The sequence below is a fragment of the Sciurus carolinensis genome, chromosome 4 (assembly GCF_902686445.1).
Source record: "Sciurus carolinensis chromosome 4, mSciCar1.2, whole genome shotgun sequence".
NCBI lineage: Eukaryota > Metazoa > Chordata > Mammalia > Rodentia > Sciuridae > Sciurus > Sciurus carolinensis.
In genome coordinates, this window is record NC_062216.1 from 93,023,429 (window position 1) to 93,045,050 (window position 21,622).

The 21,622-nt window shown below is 38.5% G+C and overlaps 2 protein-coding genes across 5 annotated transcripts in view; one reads left to right on the forward strand and one right to left on the reverse strand.

Moving 5' to 3' along the window:
* Tm7sf3 (transmembrane 7 superfamily member 3) overlaps nt 1-5,674 on the reverse strand; it is a 42,392-nt gene extending 36,718 nt beyond the window's left edge. For 2 of the 4 annotated variants that reach the window (XM_047549912.1, XM_047549909.1), the window contains exon 1: nt 5,323-5,674. Coding sequence is in view for 1 of the 4 variants with exons in the window: in XM_047549909.1 (XP_047405865.1) it covers nt 5,323-5,416 (94 nt within the window). In the remaining 3 variants the exon portion in view is untranslated. Of the gene's footprint in view, nt 1-4,185; nt 4,252-5,322 lie in introns of all 4 variants that reach the window. The other 2 variants (XM_047549911.1, XM_047549910.1) reach the window with 2 other exon arrangements.
* A 9,462-nt stretch (nt 5,675-15,136) lies between these two features.
* Nucleotides 15,137-20,338, forward strand: Med21 (mediator complex subunit 21). Its single transcript, XM_047550561.1, has 4 exons — nt 15,137-15,198; nt 18,360-18,474; nt 18,968-19,068; nt 19,734-20,338. Exons 1-4 carry the CDS (start codon nt 15,157-15,159, stop codon nt 19,908-19,910), a joined length of 435 nt encoding a protein of 144 aa, XP_047406517.1. The 5' UTR covers nt 15,137-15,156; the 3' UTR covers nt 19,911-20,338.
* Nucleotides 20,339-21,622: the final 1,284 nt, after the last annotated feature.

Consider the following 21,622-nt stretch of genomic DNA (forward strand, 5'->3'; position numbering starts at 1 on the left):
GTTATTATAAACAACTCCAAATATTTTCCATATAACTTTTTAAAAACTATTTTGAGTTATAGATGGACACAATACCTTTATTTTGTTTATGTACTTTATGTGGTGCCTGGGGGTCAAGCCCAGCAAACACTCTACCACTGAGCCACAGCCCCAGCCCTCCATATATCTTTTGGTGCATGTATATACATAATTCTCTTCAATGGATCCCATCAGAATTACCAGGTAATAGGTATTCTTACATTCAGATCCAATAGAAAGCATTATCCAACATGGTTTTGCCAATGAACTCGCCTGTCAATGTGTGGGGAAGTATTCCAGTTGTCTAACAGTCTCCCCAAACTTGGTATCATCAGTTGCCTGCTGGATGTATAGTGGTTATCTGTTATTTCCAGGGCTGGGGATGCAGCTCAGTGGTAGAGCTCATGCTTAACACGCCAGAGGGCCTGGGTTCAATTCTCAGCCCTGGGTTCCATAATCACTAGTGATTTTTTTTTTAACCACATTTAATTTGCTTATTGGCTACATGGGTAGTCTTTTTTGACAGTCTGTTCATCTTTTGTCCATTTTTAAAACTGAATCGTTTGGTCAGGTGCTGGGGTGCATAACTGTAATCCAAGCAACTCGGGAGGCAGAAGCAGGAGGGTTCCAAGTTCAAGACCAGCCTAAGCAACTTAGTGAGATCCCGCCTCAAAAAATAAAGAGCTGAGGATGTGGTAGAGCATTCCTAGGTTCGATCCCCAGTATTGGGGAAGAAAACACTTATTTGTTCTTAAATTGTAGGGGTTCTTTAATAGTCACTCATATGAGAATCCTGTCAGATTAGTGTTGCAAACATCATCTTGTACTTTTGTAGTCTGTCTTTTCCCTCTCTTGTTACCTTTAAATTAATGGAGGTTTTAATTTTAACAAAGTCTGATTTCTCAAGTTTTTCATTTGTGATTAGTCCTTCTTGTGTCATTTTAAAGAAATCTTTGTCAACGTATTCCAAGATCGTGAAACATTTCCCACGTTAATTTCTGGAAGTTTGTTTTACCTTTCACATCTAGGTCTCAAATCATCCTAACATTGATTTTTATGTACAGCTTAGGAAGCAAGGTTCATTTTTCCATGTACATACACTTGAAATAACAACCTTTAGTAACAACACCAACCTCTCCCTACTGCTCTGCAGTCCCACTTTCATGTAAGTCAAATGGACAAACATGTCTCTGGATTCTCCACTGGGTTTACCTGTCCGTCCTGACTCCTTTATTATTTCGTTTTAATTTCTATCCAAAATTTGTCCTTCCTCTTCAAAACTCTTGACTATTTTATAGCCCTTCTCATTTCCATATAAATTTAGAAATCAGTTTATCAATATCCATCAAAAAAAATAATAATAATATCACACTATAATTTGGGGAGAAGTGATATCTTTAAGACATAATTTTTTTTTTGGTACCAGGGATTGAACCCAGGGATACTTAACCATGGAGCTATATTATCTGCCCTTTTTAATTTTGAAACGGTCTCACTAAGTTGCTTAGGGCCTAGATATATTGCTAAGGTTGGCCTTGAACTTACAATGTTCCTGCATCAGACTTCTCAGTCACTAGGATTATAAGCATGTGCCACCATGCCCAGCTAAGAAGTAAAATTTCTTAATCTATGAATTGGAGATATTCCTCTCCTTAGTTTCTTAATTTATCTCAGGAATGTTGTATGGTTTTCTCTGCAGAGGTCTCTACTTATCCTAGTATAATTATTCCTAAATACTCAATATTTCCTGGTGCTTCTGCAAATTCACTTTTTCTTTTAAATTTCAATTTCTAGTTCTCTAACAATATGCCTATTTAAAAGTTCTCTGGGTGATTCTAATGTTCAGCAAGGTTTGAGAACTACAAACACAATAATGAATAAGGGAAGGATAAACACATTTTCTCCTTATCTTTAACTTCAGTATAAAAATACTTTGACAGTGTTACCTTGGCTATTCAATGGACATTTCATAATTTTTTATAGAAGACTGCATTTTAACCAAACTACTTGCGGTTTCACTCCTGGCTGTTCAGGGCTTTGTCATATTTGATGTTCCAGTGCCTGGCATAGACAGTAAATGTTTGTTCAATGATAAGTGAACTATGTGACCTCAGGCAAGTAATTTACTTCCTCTGGGCTTCTGTTCTCTTATGGTAAAGTGGAGGTGTCTACACTGTATACATCAGTTGGTTGCTAAAAGTATCAAACAAATGGGAAAAATGATTTTAAACTATTCAATCCTATACAATAAAGCATCATTAGCTTCTAGGCAGTCTTGGATTAGCCAAAAAATAAACTAATGGGAAGGTGATAAACACATAGGACTGTCACAGAAATGCTCAGCACATTATAAGCATCAAGTTGAGAAAGAGACTTCTATCAGATAACAATGAAAGATACTGAAAGTCAGGCTGGGGATCAGTGGTAAAGCTCTTGCCTGACATGCATGAGGACATGGATTTGAGCCCCAGCACAACCAAAAAAAAAAAAAAAAAAAAGAAAAGAAAAGAAAAATTTTACTGAAAGCCAAAACAATTTTTACAGCACAGCCTGACAGAAATGGCATTTAATTTCCACTCACAAAAAAAGACCTAGCAAAAGAAGACATATACCAAATTATATCTTGCAGAAGTTAACAGGAACTTAACTTTACCTCTAAGCCATCTGGAAAAGGATTCATCGGAAGCATTTTATGAGACATAATTAAACCTCATGATTTAGGGAGTGGGAGGAAAAAAGAGAGCACATCAAATGACATTACAGAGCAAAGGGCCAACATCAAGATGGTGCACTTATAATGGAGTTTTCTTCTACAAAGAAGTGGTTCTGTTTTTTCTGCCAAAAATATTTTTTTAACATTGGAATAGAAAGGAACTTTTTTTTCTATTTTTCACATTCATCTTTCATTCTTGTTCAGAGTCACTTTTTCCTTCCAGTAATTCCATTCCCAGAAGAGCTGCCCAATCCTAATCTCTTCCTTTCTTTGCCAATCAGATCCTTATCTTGCTACCTTAAAATTTTCCAGCTCTTCCTTTCTACTATTTTACTAAAATCTACCTCAGATTTCCTTCCATTGTTTGTGCTTTAACACAACAACCAAATTCTGGGAGGGATCTGTCAAATCTTGCTCTTGTTAATTCTCTTCCAACACACGTTAAAAACAAAGGTGGTTCAGTTACTCGAGTTGGCTGCTGTTGAAATGCCTCTCCAAATAGCTCATTTTCATCATCTTCTAAATTGTTATCAGTTCCAAAAGTTAAAAGGAAACACAACGATGAACATAAAACTTCTTACACACTTGTGAAAGGAACCAATCACTTGCAACTCACAGCACAAATGACCTGCTGCCTTAAAGCATCATCCAAAGCACAGAGGGCCCACATGACACCCCATCAACTCTAATGACTATGTAATTCCATGAGTTACCAGATATGAATCTAAAACAATAATGAAATATGTTAAGGGTCACAGAGACATGGGACTCCAAGAGAAGACACTAATTAAATGGACAAATCACCTTTAATGCCCAGCTGATCAGAGAAAGCACCTTCCTCAGACATTCTAGGAACTCCATCAGCCACCTTCCAAGGTTAATTCAGTATCCCAGCCACTCAAGTTATGTGAGTCAGCTCATCCTACTCGAGATGGATAAATCCTCCTAAACAGCAGCAGTTGCTCAGTTCCCTCAGTTTGTTCCATTAGAATACCTCAATATAACAACATTCTTGAGGAAATATCACTGTGGTAATCAAAAAGGTGCAAAATAAAAGTATCTGAAAAATTACTAATTTCTCAAATCATTACTCCTATTTCTCAACTTTTTTTTTTTTTTTTTTTTTTTTTTTGGTGGGGGAGGTACCAGAGATTGAACCTAGGGTGTCTAATCACTGAAATACATCTCCCACCCATTTTTTAGATTTTATTTAGAGACAGGGTCTCACTAAATTGCTGAGGCTGGCTTTGAACTCTCAATCCTCCTGCCTTAGCCTCCCAAGCTGCTGGGATTACAGGTGTGCATTACTGCTCCCGGCTCTATTTCTCAACTTTTATGTAAAAATTTCTAGATATTAAATACTAAAGCACCAAACTAGAATAAAAAGGTCTGGATACCAGTCTCCCTGACTCAAGGGCTATCATAGATCAACCACAATCTCTCAACTTCCTTACCTGTTAAAATGGAGATAGTACCTCCTCTACCTTCCTTATTAGTCTATTTTGAGGGATGAGGAATCACTGAAAAATTAAATATAAAACACAAGATATTTCATTGGAAGGTGGCTTTGTTGAAGTGGGAGGACAATGAAATTTGCAGTGGGACACACAACTAGGTTTAAATCCTACCTGTGCCCCTACTAGCTGTTCATTTGTGTAATGAGTGTCTTGGGCTTCACCTGTGCCAGGTGAGGACAATAATTATCTGTGGGCTTGTGAGGATTAAAGGGCTGTATATGAAAAGCACCTGGCACATGCAGCATCCAGTGAACATACCCTATTATAAACCACATTTTTCTGCAAATAATAATTGCCCTTTTCAGCTTTGGCCTTAGGTCTATGCAAAGATACTAGGATTCAGTTTGCACAAGGGCTTTTCAGAGATAAGCATGAAGGAACACAATCACATTATTCAGAAAATACGTTTCAGAACTGCATCTTGTCTCTTAAGCTGGAAACAAAACCCAGAATGTGCCTAATTTCAAGGAAACGCACATGATTATCAGCCTGGTACAATTAGTGCTTTTTACATTTTATATTAACAAAGCATGAGCTGTTTCTAAAACGCATTTCTCCAAGCACATGACCTACGATCTAAAGTTCCATTCTGGGGTCATTTTCCCCCAAACTCCGCAGGACATCACCAATTTGAAAAGCATCCAGATTTTGGAGTGCAAAACCAATGCAGCTTGGAGGGCCATCAATCATAAAGTCTGCATACCTCTCCAAGCTTCGCAATCCAGAAGCAGAGGTAGGCCACTAGGGAGCAAAGGGGCGTTTTAATGTGTTAAAACCACAAAGATGGCTGCTCCCAACAGGAGATAATAACGTCTGAAAAAGAGAGTGTGTTATCTCTTCCCTTTCCCCCCCCCCGTCTATTTAGGGGATTGACAGGAAGGCCTTCTTATTAGCAATGGGAGTTTCTACTGGAGGAAGGACTCTGGTCTACTGGTGCCAGTATGAACTCACAGCCCGGCGCTAACATCCCAAGAACCACCTTTCTCGCTAGGTAGAAAGCCCCAGGGCGGATTCTAATCTTGCAAGAAATGCAAAAGTAACTTTGTGTAGCATCGGTGAGGCACCCGATCTTACCCTTGCTAGAGTTCCCGACCGTCTCAGCTCCTCCAGTCATCATACTGCGTTCCGACGCCAGCACAACCAGGACGAGCAGCCGCAGGAGCCCCATTGCTGCCTGCACGGACCCGGGCACACGCCAAGATCTGGGAGGAAGACCGGCCTGCGCGCCGGGGCCCAGTAACCTCGCCGGCACTAACCCGGGGCGCTCGCGCCGGGCGCCATCGCCTGCCAGGTGCACTTGCCACGCACCTGCCAGCCCCGGAGTATCCGCCGGGCGCCCCAGCGAGAGGTTCACTCTCTGGGCAATTAACCCAGCCGCACTGCCCCGCGCCCGCTTCCCGGCTCCTGAGCGCGTCACCGCGGCGAGTCCCCGGGCGAGGGCGGCGCTGGGGGCGTTCCCAGGCAGCGCGCGCCTTCTCTCGGCGCGCCCCAGGCTCGCAGGAAGTTCTGGGGTTAAAACTTCTCATTTTTATATCTTTCTAAAACCGTTAGAGTACAAAATAGCTTTCTGTTGTGGCCTAACGTCCCTGTCTCGAGTTTAACAGCCCTTTGAAGAAAAAGAGGAATCCGGTGCTCCTTCAACCCGTCCTTAGGTTTTTTGCAACTATTGACTATTGCTTCCCCGTAGCAATTGCCTTAGCAGTTAAAGTTAGTATAAAAATACCAGGGAATGCTTCCTGTAGTTGTTACTACGCTGGTTCTGAACTCCACATCAAAAAAAAAAAAAAAAAAAGTTTCGTTTTTTCTAAGCGAAATATCCTCGAAAACTCAATCTTTACCTGAACTTCCGCTCTCAAGTCTCATACCTGAGTGCTGTTGAAGGCAAGTAGCCCATGCAGTAGATGGCTCTGAGATGATGATGATGGAATTAGATTTAGATTTACGGACTCAGTTGTTTGGGGATGATTGCCCTTTCCATGCTAATTAAATTTTTCGTTTATATATTTTAATAAGCAGCAATTTCTAGAAAAGTACTTGTTCAAATGATCCACTATCAGAGAACAATCTATGACAATTACCATAATAGTAATAGGCACAACACAAAATTTGTGGCCCAAATTTTCACACCTTTGGTAGCTTATTCCCTTTCCCACATGCCCCATTCATATATTTATATATATTTACATATGAATATATGTATTTTCTACCCAGGCTGACCGCAAACTGTTGATCCTACCATCTGGGCCTACCCAGTCAGTAGCTGGGATTACAGATACTATGCCCACCTATGCCCAGCTAAGGGGTTTTAAAGATGAAAAACTATGTGGATTTCGTCAGCTATTTTGAAGCAATAATCCTTAGCCACAAGTATGAATAACGAGGATAGCATCAGTCCGAAGTTGACCAGTCAGTTGCTGGGCAAAGGTCCTTTTACAAGTACATTTTATATAAGGGTGTAGCGGCCTCTGTGCAAAAATCTGGTTCTGACAAGTCTTTTGTGATAGTTACTATTGGGCAATCATGAATGGGAACCCTTCCTCACAACCTCCTCACTTTATGAGGGCTGTTGTTAGGATTGACAAGTGACTCCATTTTGAATCTGACAACACACATTTCTCAACATTCAGAGTAAAAATTCATCTGCCTGCAAGCACTTGAGTCCAGGAGTTTGAGGCCAGCCTGGGTGATGTAGAAGATCCCATCCAAAAAAAAGAAGAAGAAGAAAAGAAGGTGCCAGGCATGGTAGTGCATGCCTGTAATCCCAGCAATTTGGGAAACTGGGGCAGGAGGATCACAAGTTCAAAGCCAGCCTCAGCAATTTTGCAAGGCCCTAAGCAATTTAGCGAGAATGTGTCTCAAAATAAAATATAAAGAGGACTGAGGATGTGGCTCAGTGGTTAAGTGCCTCTGCGTTCAATCCCTGGTACCAAAAAAAAAAAAAAAGAAAGAAAAAGAAAAGAAAAAAGAAAGTCCATCTTCCTGAGTATGACACATATTTTGTAATGTAGCTCCTGTCCATAGTTCCAGGTTCTTACTGCAAATAAACTCAAACTCTATACTAGCCACACTGAATTAATTTCTATTTCCTGATCTAATCCCATTCTCTGCCCTCCACACTTCTGCACTGCAGGGTCAGCAGTTTCCCCATGCCTGTGAGATAGCTGATGACAGATGTCAGTATTCAGCAGAGGGTTTGTATACCTGGAAGAATGATTTTCTGGAGTTCCCTGCCCAGGTCAGAGTTCCATGGAGATCTGAGAAGCAAACAAGCTCAGCAGTTTTGTATGTGAATTGGTTTTTCTTTGTATTAAAAGAAAATACAGAAACTGAAAAGATTTTCAGATTCAACATATATATAAAAGCCTTAAAGTCTGGTTAAAGTTTAGAAGAGGGAGGGAGGGAAAGAGTGAGGGAGGAAGGAAGGAACGAGCGAACGAAGGAAATCTAACAGATTTTTAGATAAAACCCAAGACACCTCAAAATGGAGATAAGAGCACGAATCCAGGGCAAAGGCAGGAATGAAACTCTGTGAAACCTGTGCATTTATCCATTCCGACTCTAATCCCACCCTCACTCTCACCCTCTCTTATGCTCTTCCCATGGGTAGAAATTTACCTTACTTGGACTGTTTGCTAAATTAAATTCACAAAATGTGCTTATTGCAACTATTATATACAGATGATAATGCTGGGAAATTCATTCATTAAATCTATAAATATGTATTCAGTAGCTTCTGTATGCCAGGCTAAATGTTGGGTGCTAGGTATTGGAAATATGGAAACAAATTGTTTCCTGCCTGCACATAGCTCATGGTCTGGCAAATGAATTAATCACGTATGAATATGGTCATGTGCCACATATTTGGGTCAGCAATGGGCTGCATATATGATAGTGGTCCTATAAGATTACAGTGAAGGTGAAAAATTCCTGTTGCCTACCAATGTCATAGTCATCATAACATCATAGCGCAGTGCATTGTTCCCATGTTTATGGCGATGCGCATATAAACAAACCTACTGCACTACCAATTGTATAAAAGTGTAGCCCATGCAATTCTGTGAAGTGCATAATGTTTGTTAATGATAATAAAGGACTATGTTACTGGTTTCTGTATTTACTATATCATCATTTTTGAGTGTACTCATATTTATTTTTTAAAAAGTATACTATAAAATAGTATCACTTGTTATGCGTGTAGTGGCGTCATAAATCTGGTGTTTACCCAGTCTCTTGATTGCATCATTTTCTCTTGCACTTAATTTAATCGTGTTTTGTTCATCATGGTCCTAGGAATAATAGGCTCTACCATACATATACATACCATATAGCCTAAGTGTGTAGCAGGTCATACTATCTATGTTTCTAAAAGTACATTTTATGATGTTTACACAATGCAATTGCCTAACAATATATTTTTCTAGACTGTATCCCATTAAGCTATGCATGGCTGTAATTACACTTCAGTATGTTAAGTGTACTAATAGAAGCATGAATGCTGGGCTGGGGATGTAGCTCAGTTGGTAAAGTGCTTGCCTCACATGCACTAATGCCCTGGTCAATCCCCAGGTTTGGGAGCAATTAACTTACTCTTCTTGGGATGAGGAAAGGTTTTTTTTTATTGTTGTTTTTGTCTTTGTGGTGGTGCAGCTCAAACCTCATGCCTGCTAGGTAACTGGGAAAGTATTATGAAGAAATGTTTAGAATAATATTTTAAAGCTAAATGGACAATCATCAAGGGAACAAAGTGAAAGTGTGGATGGAAGTGTGAGCACTTTATGAGAGGAATAGAGAATTATAAGTGTTTTATGTGATGGGCATAGCAGAGCTTGTTTAGGGAACTGCAAGAAATCTAGTATAGCAAATGTTTTTGTAGTATTTCAGTCTGTTGCTGGGTCATTTTAGACATTTAATAGATTGTCACTGAGTTAGTGATAAAGGTCTCTAAAGATCTGGAATGTCAAGTTAAAAAATCATTAAGGTTTGTTTTTTTAAATGAAAAAATAGGGTGTTACTATAGGTTAAAAACCCCAAAATTTTTAGATTGACTGAGTTGATAATTGTTGGAAGTGGGTGATGGGTACATAGGGTACATTACTTATAGATTTGTATGTCAGGAACATTTAATAATACAATCTAACAAAAAGTACTAAGCAAAATTACATGATTAAGAGATGAGATATATAATATTGTGTTCCTGCTCTTAAAACTAAATAGTCAGGAATGCAAGAAAAGCAAATAAAAAAGCACATGAAAAGTGTCAAAATCATGAAAGGGAAAAAACAGAGGTCTATCTATATGGACTTAGTGATTCATAAAAATTTACACTTGCTAAATTAAATGTGTAAGAAACCATGGATGTGGATTGAGTACCTACCTGTCCTGGGTCCAACAGACCAAAGTAATATAGATTTTAATCACAGTAACTGAGTTTTGACTAGTTACAGAAGGTCCTGTACCAGTTAACTTACTAAGCTTTAAACAACTAGTTAAGCTATAAATAACTAAATGATTAAGTTGTAGCCAATTAAGTTGTTTTCTGTTTCTTGGCAGGTGTTTATTTTCTGCTTTACATTGTGTTAATCAGCTTATCATTGACGTGAACAAAATACCTAACAAGATCAACTTAGAGGAGGAAAAGTTTGTTTTGGGCTCACAGTTTCAGAGGTGTTAGTCCATGGTTAGTCAACTTTCATTACTTTGAGCCTTAGGTCAAACAGAACATCTTGGTATAAGAGTTTGGCAGAGAAAGTTGCTTGGCTCATGGCAGCTGGGAAGCAGAGAAAGAGAGAGCACATGGAAGAGGAAGGTGCCAGGGACAGATAGTGCCCAAGGGCATGCCCCCAGTAACCCAGTTCCTCCAGTCATGCCCCACCTCTAATTCATTCAAATTATGAATCCATCAAGAATATTAATACACTGATGAGGTTGTAGCTCTCATTATCTATTTTACCTTTGAACATTCCTGCCTCAATGAGCTTTTCAGCATTCATTAAAGAACAAAACTATAGCACACCTCGGCTTTTCTATTAATGCTGTCTGATCACCTTGATGGTAGGCGCTCTTGGAATTGTGAATCACTTTGGTTTTGTTTTACTTTGTTAAATAAACTCCACTAAATTTAATTGGTCTAAGTAATTTTTCTATTTAACTCAAAAAGAATAAAACTTAAAATGGTGGAGTATTAATTAAACAGCAAGAAATAAGTCAGTGGTTCTCAATTGGGGGCAATTTACCACCCAAGAGATATTTGAGAATATCTGACAATAACTTTGTATTGTCACAACTGGAGCAAGGGACTGACATGCAATGAGTATAAGACATGGATATCACTAAACATCCTACAGAACAGCACCCTAGAACAAAGAATAATCTGGTCTAAAATGTTAATAGTGCTACTGTTGAGAAATTGTGAGCTAGACACATAAGACTATATTTGGCAGGTAGGTTATTCCTAAAGTTCACAGCTTCAAGAGACTCAGAAATCCCTAAAAATGTGTACAGATTTTTGAGAGTCTAGTCTGGGGAAAAGATCCACAGTTTTAATCTGATTCTTAAAGGGGTCCATAGATCAGAGAGGTTAAAGAAACCCAAGAAAACCAAGAGTAAAGGGGCCACAGCTGAAGCAGAAGATTATTTCACTCAGAATATTATCAGGATTATAGTGAACTTTGAATATGAGGCAGAAATGGCTGAATAGCAATCAACCTGAGAACCTATAAAACACATAGTGACAATACAAAAGCTGTCATTGTTTTTTAATGAATGACTATTCAATGATACTTGTTAAAGCATGTTAAGGAAGACTTTTGTTCAGGACCATCTCACTAGGAATAGAGACCACTGTAAAAAGTTTTTTCAGTGGGGAAGAGAGAATGAGCTTAACTTCAAATATAGCATAGGCAAGTAGAAACTTATAGGATAAATATTAGGGGAGTCAGTGGATGTTATGGCTTGAATATGAGGTCTCCCCTGAAAGTAACTGTGTTAATGCAGGAATATTCAAAGGTGAAATGATGAGATTATGAGAGCTATAACCATAATCTTTCCATCCTAGTATATTGGACTAACTGGATGGTAACGTGGAAAGTTGGGGTGTGGCTGTAGGAGGTGGGTCACTGAGCGAGTTCCCTGGAAGGATTCATCTTCAGTGTCCCCCCAAACCTCCAGCCTCTGTTCCTGGCCACCATGAATGAAGCAGCCCTCTTCCACCACTTTTCTTCCAAGATATACTGCCTTACCTTGGGGCCAGAGCAATGGAGCTGGGGCATTGTGTACTAAACTTCGAAACTGTGAGCCAAAATAAACTTTTCCTCCTCTAAATTATCCTTTCCAGATATTTTGGTCACAGTGATGGAAACAACACACAATAGTGGATGAAAAATTACTAAGAGAAAATATCAAGAGTAAGAGGAGCCAGGTGTAGTGGTGCATTCCTGTAATCCCAGCAACTTGGGAGGCTGAGACAAGAGGATCTCAAGTTCAAAGCCAGCCTCAGCAACTTAGGGAGGCCCTAGGCAATTTAGTGAGACCCTGTCTCAAAATAAAACATTAAAAAAAGGACTGGGGATGTGGCTTAGTGGTTAAGTGCCCTTAGGTTCAACCCCTGATACCAAAATAAATAAATAAATAAATAGTAAGGGGGATTCTGGCTAAACCAAACAAACAGGATTTTTTGCCACAGACAGAAGACATCACCTGCAGGGAATGATGAAAGATGATGAACCTGAAGATTTAGAGGAAGTTCAGATATCAAGTCTGGGAGTTGCTTGCTAAACTGACTTAGAAGGATTCTTGGTTAAAACAGTGTTTTACAACAAAGTGCACATAGGCCTACAAGAAGATTCATAAGCATGACTAAAGTTTTGCCAAACAAATACAAGTTATCTTGAAGTGGCTCCTGTATTCCAGGTACCCAAGTTCTCTTCAACCAGTCTGCAAAACTTAACATTCTCATTTAGTGGATTAGATTATATCCAATCAGTCACTAATCCATATTAATTTTTTCTTTAAAAATGTTTTAACTTTCCATCCTCTAATATTAGAGTCAACATCCTAGACTAGATCCAATTCATCTATCTCACTCTTTTACAACTACAAAACTCTCCTCCTAATGGGTCCTTGGCTATATATATATATATATATTTTATATCTACAAACCCAGCAGCCAATATATTTCCTGGCACATGGCAGGTATTCAATAAGGTACTCTCTCAATAGGGGTGAGAAGTTACAGATTACCCCAAATTATCATTAAAACAAATTAGTTATCTTTCATTAATCTCATTTATTGGGGTTCCAGTAGAGGTTCCCAGCTAGGCTGCAGTAGGTAAGTATACTATTCCAGGATGCAGATGGCTATGAAGCAAAAGTGTAAGGGTTGGGGTAAACCACACAAAACACTGATATGGTCAGATGCACTACTCTCTCATTGGTGGCACACGGACTGTTGAACCTTCTGGAATGTGAGCTGCACAAGGACAGAATCCTTGTCTTCTTTGTTCTGGGTTCTAAGCTCTGTAGCTGGGACTGAGTAATCCCTCAACAAATGCTAGATGTAGAACAGGGGAAATTGGCAAAAAATTTGGTACCTCTTTGTTTCTTGTACTCCCAATATATATGGCTTTATGTTCTTGATGGCAGACTTCCGATTGATTATTCTGTGCACATGGGGGCCTAGTGAATACTTGCTTTGATTGCCAGGAAAATGAGACTAAAACACTTGCACATCTCTTCTGAGAAGCAACTCTGGCATTGCTCCAACAGTACACCCAAGAGAGGAAGTGACCATAGAATGGTGAGTTACTCAAGTCAGAAGTCTTCAGTTTGTTTCTGGTGGATCACTTACTGACTTGAGGCCCAGAATAGGTAGATCACTTGACCTCTAAGTTTGTTTCATTTGTAAAATGCAAATAAATTCTGTCCATCTTCTTTGCTATGTTGTGAATTTCTCATGAGTGAAAACACTACAAAAGGTCATTATGCAGACTTCCTGAGGCCAGAGAGCTCCTTTAGTAAAGATGAGGCTGCTTCTTTTGTAACCATGAAGTGTCTGGATATTAACATTAGAGCAGAGGCTGCCCAGTGGTTTTTATTGGGAATCTTTGAGTGAAGGCAACAATAGTCTAATTTTAATGTTTCTATTTCAACTACTGTGGATTCTAAGTTTTCCAAAATAAAAAGTTTGGGAAATAGTTTTTAAAAAGCTTGGGGTAAATCCAAGGTGAGTTTCTCAACGATTGTTCCCCCAATGCTAGGATTTCAGCGCATTCTCCAAATTTCATGTGTCAGAAAATTAATTTCCAAAGTTGTATGTTAATGCTATTTGAGAGATGAGACCTTTGTTAGGTGATTGGGTCTTGAGGGCTCTGTTGTCATGAATGAATTAATCTATTCATGGATTAATGGACTATCAAGGAAGTGGCTTTGTTATAAAAGTGAACTTTCTCTGGCTCACTTGCTCTCTCTCCCTACATGAGCCTTACCTCACCTGCTGTGATGCAGCAAGAAGGCCTTACTAGATTTCAGCACCTTGATATTGGATTTCCCAGCTTCCAGAATCTGGAGCTTAATAAACTTCTATTCTTTGTCTCAGGTATTTAGTTATGACAACAGAAAATGGACAAAGACACCCACCTTCCCCCCACCCCAGGAAAGTAATCAGGGATATCACCAGAGAAAGATGTACAAAAGTTTATCCAAAGTACACAAAGCAATCATTGCTGATTCTAAGCCCCTCCCTTCCCTTTTCTTTTTGCAGGCATTGCCCTGCCACTAAGTTACACCCCCAGTCCTTTTTACTTTTTGAGACAGGGCTTGGGTAAGTTGCCCAAGCTGGCCTCAAACTCATGAGCCTCCTGCTTTAACCTCCCCCAACCCTGCCCCCAGTGCCTGGTATTACAGGCATGTGAGACTGCACCTGGCTCCAGGCTCATTTCTTACCAGATTATCCCTAGGTTTACTTTCCTTAAATATAAAGTTTCTACCATTACTCTTCACACTTAAACTCTCAGTAGGTCCCAAATCTAAATTCTAAAGCTGATCCTTCTTAAAATTTAATCTGCCGTACCAGGCTATTTTCCAGAAACCTCTTCTTTGGACTACACACTGTGGATCCATCACTTTCCTTTCCACTCACTGTTGTTTCTCACACTGATTTCCTCATTGTCAAGCAAACAAAGAGGTTTATTAGTTACCTAAGTTAATACCTTGACATTAACACTTTAACATCCTCCAAATGCTCCAAATGCTCCTCTTCCCCTTTCTCACCTTTGCCCAGCTCTCCTTCTCCCTACAGAGTCCATATAGCCCAGTTTAATACTTTCTGAACTTTCCATTTCTTCGGTGTCAGCTTCCCCAGCACACCCACACTCAGAATTAAAACACACACCCAACCTCCACGAGTGAATTCCCTATGCCCTAAAACAATAGAGGAGGCACCCTAATTTAGTCTTCCTGATTGCCTGGTAGATTTTAATGTGTTGCATTTAAAATCGATATCGTGACTGAAGTATTTGTGAATTGTTGCTGTGTGTTTTGTGGTCCACCTGGATAGCAAAGCAACAGAAAATAAAAATCCAAGGTGATATTTAAAAAAAAGAAAAAACAAAATACATGAGAGAGTAGGAGGAACCACTAAATAATCCCACAGAGTCAACAATTTCCGTAATATGTTGAATACCTAACACGCTCGAGTTTAGCCCCCAAAGCAACCCCACAGCCGCAAATGTCCCCAGCTTAAAAGCCTGTCTAAACCAGCAAGCCAGACAAAAACTCCCACCTGCTCCTGGGTGAGTTCTCCCGGCCCGAACCCGCTCAAGAACGGAGGCCTGTGATTGGTCCTGACGCGTCCTAAAGCTGCCCAATCGCGCTCGAGCAGCGGCCAGAGCGTCCCTTTACGTGCCGAGGAACATGGCGGATCGACTCACGCAGCTGCAAGACGCCGTGAACTCGGTGAGCAATTTCGTTGGCTTAATCTCTGGCTTGCTTTCTTGAGGTAAAGCGACTGAAGAAAGGGGCCCTAAAGACAAAACTTGGAAGTGGGGAGCGGACTGAGTCAAGGCGTGAGTAAAAAGTGCTCGCTCGTGGCGGTGCCAGGCGCCGCCGCGAACTCTGGGAGGTTGGTACTGGTGCGCGGTGCTGCGGGAGAGGGCGGCCTCCCTCCGGACTAGAAGCGAGGACCTCTCCCCGACACGCCTCTGGGATTCGGACTGCACGGCCCTCTTGTGTCTTCTGCGAACACTTTTATTTGTCCGTGGTGTTTCTGGGATCTCTTCTGGTGGGGTGGGAGAAGAAGCAGTTTTGTTTTGCTTTTCCTTATTAATTGTAAACATCCAGGGGGATCCCATGCTCTTGATTGTTGAGTCTTTTTAATTAAATATTAATTGAGAGCTTTTCTTCGCCAACTCTGTCAGGTTGGGGCTGGAGTGATAGGTGAGAAGTTTTATTTAGTTTTAGTTCTCTCCTGCAGGCCCAGTGCTCTTGTCTCTTGACTATTCTAGCAAATAGTTTGGGGGAGAACTGACTCTTTATGATACGAATCTTCTAATCTTATTTACGTTTACTTGAATGTCTCCCAAAAAGTCTGTTAAAGGTTAGGTTTTGTAGGCAGGTTTTCTGTTTATTCTGGTTCTTTTTCCTGCTTGCTGTGCCTGAGTGCAAGTTATATGCAAGACAAAGGATATATGTACTTTTTCCCCATTAAGAGTTTAACAGGTTTTCATTGGTAGTTATGTTTCTTGGTGTCATTCTAATTGTAATTTGATGTCCCAGGTAAGGCGCCTATACAGAATGTTGACTGGGTATCCATTCCTCTTGCCCATTCAACCCTCCCTGCAAGATAACAACTAGGTGTCTTGTTAATACATCACTCTGTGTACATTTGAAGAGTTTGAGTCTACTTTTGAAAAACAGATCCACTCTATCAATAAAAACAGAAAGTTCTAGGTCTGGGCCCCTAAATGTCAGTGACTTCACCAGGTAAACTCTGCCTTGCAGTGACTTTGCTGGGCAGCCAACCAGCCTCCCTCAGGGAGATACTCCTTTGAGTATTACAAATAATAATGATACTGCTGGATACAAACACTATTTCAGAGAAAATTTTGCACATTCACACATCTTATAACTAGGATAGTGAGGACAAAATTAACATGGCCTTGAATCCAGGGTAGGCATGCTGGTAATTGGATTTGAGAATCCTTTAGATTAACTAATATGAGTGCCTATTGTATATATAAGTATTGTGTTGACAAAAAAGATACTCCTTAAGGGTATAAGAAAGATGTCATATACTCAAGAGGCATTTAAATGATGCAAAAATTGTATGCAATTAGGGTATTATAATGATTAGTGTTTTCAACTGTAAGTGTTGAGGTAGATTGGAATATAGAGCTATATGAACTAAGACAGAAGAAATTTTAGTCTTTAGCCTAATCATACGTTTACCTATTCATTTGTTCTACCCTCTGAAATCTATACTATATCAGATTCACTAGAATGTTTATATGTAAAACTTTCTATGGAATTGGTTTTCAGTAAATATTACTGAGTAAATGAATAAATGGATCTGGAAAACATTTGCAGAACATAACAGCCACTGTGTTGAATATTTTCTGTATGTTTTTTGCTATTCCTCATGACAGGGCTTTAATATGGAATGTTCCATTTTGAAAATGAGAGGCACTGGGTTTGATCCTCAGCACCATATAAAAATAAATATACAAAATAAAGGTATTATGTCCATCTACAACTAAAAACAATTTTTTTTTTTAATAGCTGGGGCTGCAGCTCAGTGGTAGAGCACCCCTGGGTTCAATTCCCAATACTGAGAAAGAGAGGAAGGGAAGAAAAAAGTTACTCAGGTTAACAGAACTGCTTTAAGAATCTAGATTTGCATAGCTTCTGCCATACAAATTACTGCTCCATTACAAGTAGTAAAACATAAGCAAAGCCATTTTTTCATAAATGCATTTATGATTAGTCAGGCAAATATGAAGGAGTAGTGGAAAATGAGTAAGAATTGACTTAAATTATTTAAGGCTTTGAAGTATCCTGAAATTGGAGATTTATCTTGAAAACCATGGTGTAGTGAACTTAATTTTTTTGAGCAGGATAAAATAACATGGGAAACTGGAAAATGATGAGGCTTTTTATAATACTGGTGTAAGATAACTGCACTAAAGCAGCAGCAATAATGATAAAAAGCAAAGGGAAGAATTTGTAATGTTAGGATTTGAAGATCAATGCAAATAAGAATCTGAAGTTAAACTTGTTGACTAGTGGATTGTGAATACAGGTTAGACATTTAACATAGGAAAAGTTGACTTTGAGTTGGGTCCGTGAAATAATGACAGAGAAACTCAGTGGAAATTCATATGTGCTGATTAAAAATAGGTTTGAGGGGTCAGGGGTAATGAGAAGTTGGTGGGGAGTGTATTCGTGTTTAGTTTAGAAATGGTAAGGAACAGTTTTCAAGACTGTTTACAGAATACATTTTTAGTACCAGGAATTTAAAACTAGAGTTTTGAAAAATTATATATTTTTGATTACTTAAGATTTCTTTTCTATCAGTTGTTTTCTCATTGTTTCTTTACACTTGTAATTACTTTGTTGTGAGAAAAGGAATCATATATTTTGTATATGAATAACACATTGTTTATTAAACCTGAGCTATACTTATTTACCAAATTTGCTTTTTTCTACCACTGCCCCTCAAAAAGTTTTTACTTGTTGCTTCCAATAGGTATTGGCATGTATATCTCTTATCAGACTATTACCTTCAGAAGAAAAGAAAGATTGTTCTGTATTTCTTTTTAACTGTTTCAACTAGATTAATACCAAACTTAGTTTCTTTGTACAATTAAAACATTAAGTGGGGTTGGGATGTGGCTCAGTAGTAAAGTGTATGCTTAGCATGCACAAGGCCCTGGGATAATTCCCCAGCACCCTACAAAAATAATAATTGTTATTAATCATCACTGGTTTATTTTATATGAAATTACTTCTGTTTTATTCCCTTGCTCAGAGATCATTATTATTAAAACTTTTTGCTATTACTGATAAAATTCTTAAAAAATAAGTCTTTTCTAACCTTAATATGTTTTCTTTGGCCTAAGCTTGCAGATCAGTTTTGTAATGCCATTGGAGTGTTGCAACAATGTGGTCCTCCTGCCTCTTTTAATAATATTCAGACAGCAATTAACAAAGACCAGCCAGCTAATCCTACAGAAGGTAAATAAACTTCCTAGCTTCTCTTATTTTGACTCTCACATTTCTTTTAATCCTTTATTATTCAGTTTATTTATGATTTCTTTCTAAAATGTTGTTTGAGAATATTACTACATATTTTGTCATAAAATAAATGAATTTATTAGCTGATTCATTTGATGTTTCATGATTCTGTTCATATCAACAGCAGATTGATCCTCCTTTAGAGAAGAGTTTATATGAATTTAGCTGAATTTTACTTGAAGAACCTTAATAAGGAGGGCATTACATTTACAAATTTTGTTTCAACTGACCACCATATTATCCTAATAAAGGAAGTGACATACATTATATGTAATCCCCAATTTAAGCTAATAGTACATTAAATATGTGATAATATTGGTATGTCACAATTACACTTTAATCATTAGTTATATGAACTTTTCTGGTTTCATTAACTTAAATTTCTTTGGGGAAACCTGAGATTCTTACCTAATTTAGTCATGTCTTTCTCTAGAATATGCCCAGCTTTTTGCAGCACTGATTGCACGAACAGCAAAAGATATTGATGTTTTGATAGATTCATTACCCAGTGAAGAATCTACAGCTGCTTTACAGGTAAAAAAAAAAAAAAAAAAAAAAAAAAAAACTCTCTTTTCCTTTGAGAATTTTACTAGTAATAGGGAATTTTGAGGTATTTGATAACATTTGTTACTATATTGAAAGTAACTTTAATATTAAATTTTAAGTTGGGTGCTTTGTCAGTTTGAGCAAGAATAGTCTATTTTTTAATTTAAATTATTTTTTAGTTGTTGAACCTTTATTTTTTAATTTATTCATATGTGGTACTGAGCATTGAACCCAGTGCCTTGCACATACTAGGCAAGTGCTCTACCACTGAGCTATAGTCCCCAGCCCTAGAATTGAAAGTGGTGCTGAATAAATGTAGTTCTCCAGTTTTGAGTTATAAGGAAACCTTCTATGCTACTCATTTTGTCCCTTTTTCTAACAAAATGAAAGGAGAGTGGAATTCTGGATATGGAGTAGAATAGTATCCAAAAGCAGTGTGGAAGAGAGTCACATGTAGATATTTAGAGATTTATAATTAAAAACCCATTTTTTAATAATTTATATGAGAAAATTCTTAAGGTATCTGATTTTTAGAATTCCCGATAGCGAAAAATATATCATAGTGGTTGGAAAGTCATCCAGATTTAAAAATAAATACCTCTTCTGTTTTTCCTTCTGAACTCTAAAGATTTAAAAATTTGTATCTTATAAAGGCTGCTAGCTTATATAAGCTAGAAGAAGAAAATCATGAAGCTGCTACATGTCTGGAGGATGTTGTTTATCGAGGGGACATGCTTCTGGAAAAGATACAAAGTGCACTCGCTGACATTGCACAATCACAACTGAAGACAAGAAGTGGTACCCATAACCAGTCTCTTCCAGAGTCCTAGCACCATGTGGCTAAGAAAAGAACTGTTCAAATGACACTAAAAATTCTGTACCAGATTTAGATATAAGCCTTTCCAACAGTTACAGAAACTTTGACGTGTTACCTTTTTAGCTATTTTTAACAGTCTTCTGTTTTTGCTCTTGGTAAATACACTTAAATGATTAAACCAACTTTAAGCCATTTTTTTTTATCTGAATGAAATTATTAAGGCATATTGAACTAATGTTCATAATACAATTAAACATATGTTATAATGTTCTATCTTTTCTTTTTCTTGTATCTTTATAGTCATTTTGCAAATCAGACTATTCCTCAAGCCAGAGATGGGGGACATTTTGGATGGGGGAACACCATTTTAGATTGGTGTCCTGCCTCTTGGGAGGTGGCATTGTATGGTTTTTGAGATTTAAGCATAAAAGGTTCAGAAACTGTGTTGCTTTTTTCTTTATTTTATTTTATTTTTTGTGTGCTGGGGATTGAACCCAGGGTGTCATGAATGCTTATCAAGCACTTTACCACTGAGCTACATCCCCAGCCCTTTATTTTACTTTATTTTGAGACAGTTTTGCTAAGTTGCCCATGTTGACCTCAAATATCAGATCCTCACATCTCTGCCTCCCAGGTATCTGGTATCCTCCCAAATATCTGGTGCATGTCCTTGTGCCCAACAAACTGATGCTTTGTAAGAAGCATTGTAGCTAGATGAGAGTAAATCCCTTAGGCAAAATTTCCTTTCCAGCCTCATACCCATTCTAGTTCATTTCTACATTTGCTTTTACTAAGAAATCTTCTCTATCACTAGTTCTCATGCTATTGTGAGAGAATTTATCCTGAACTTTTTTTTTTTTTGGTACTAGAAATTGAACCCAGGGGCCCTTGACCACTGAGCTACATCCCCAGTCCTTTTTTTTATTATTATTATTTTTTAATTTATTAAGTTGTAGATAGACACAATACCTTTATTTTACTTATTTATTTTTATGTGATGCTGAGGATTGAACCCAGTGCCTCATGCATGCTAGGCAAGTGCTCTACCACTGAGCCACAACTGCAGCCCCCTTTTTATTTATTATTTTAAAATATGGTCTCTTTAAGTTTCTTAGGGCCATGCTTAGTTACTGAGTCTGGCCTGGAACTTGAAGTCCTCCTGCCTCAGCTTCCTAAGCCACTGGGATTATAGGCACGTGTCCCCATGCCCACCTGGTATTTTTCTGTCCTTAATTTGCTTGTCCTAAGAATGATGGATTTCCTGAATCAACTTTTCATTCTGTTTATTTAACTGGAGGAACCATCTTCTGATATTATTAACCTCCCAGTCTTTATTACTGTATTCTAATTAGACCAGAACATACTTCTGTAACAGGTCTTTGTATATTGTTTTCTCCATTTGCGTTAGGCAGCTTTTTGTTGCTGTGACCAAACTATCTGGAGGACAGATTTGTTTGGTTCAGTTTCAGAAGTTGAATCCATGGTTAACTAGCTACAAGGCAGAAGCATCATGATGGAGGAAACCTGCTCAGATCATGGCAACCAAGAAGTATGCAGGGGGGATGGGGGATAAACCCTTCCAGGGGATGCCCCCAGTGACCTACTTCCCCCAACTAGGCTGCATCTCCCAGTATTCAGATTCATTTGAAGCTATCAGATTCATTTGATAAATTAATACACTGATGGGGATAGAGCTCTTAGGATCCTATTATTGTCTGAAAGCCC

What these genes read in the sequence shown, in the direction of transcription:
- Med21 (XM_047550561.1), top strand. Translation starts at nt 15,157, where the DNA reads ATGGCGGATCGACTCACGCAGCTGCAAGACGCCGTGAACTCG. An exon ending in TGCAAGACGCCGTGAACTCG is followed by an intron (nt 15,199 to 18,359) that starts GTGAGCAATTTC and finishes CTTTGGCCTAAG; the next exon opens with CTTGCAGATCAGTTTTGTAA. An exon ending in GCCAGCTAATCCTACAGAAG is followed by an intron (nt 18,475 to 18,967) that starts GTAAATAAACTT and finishes GTCTTTCTCTAG; the next exon opens with AATATGCCCAGCTTTTTGCA.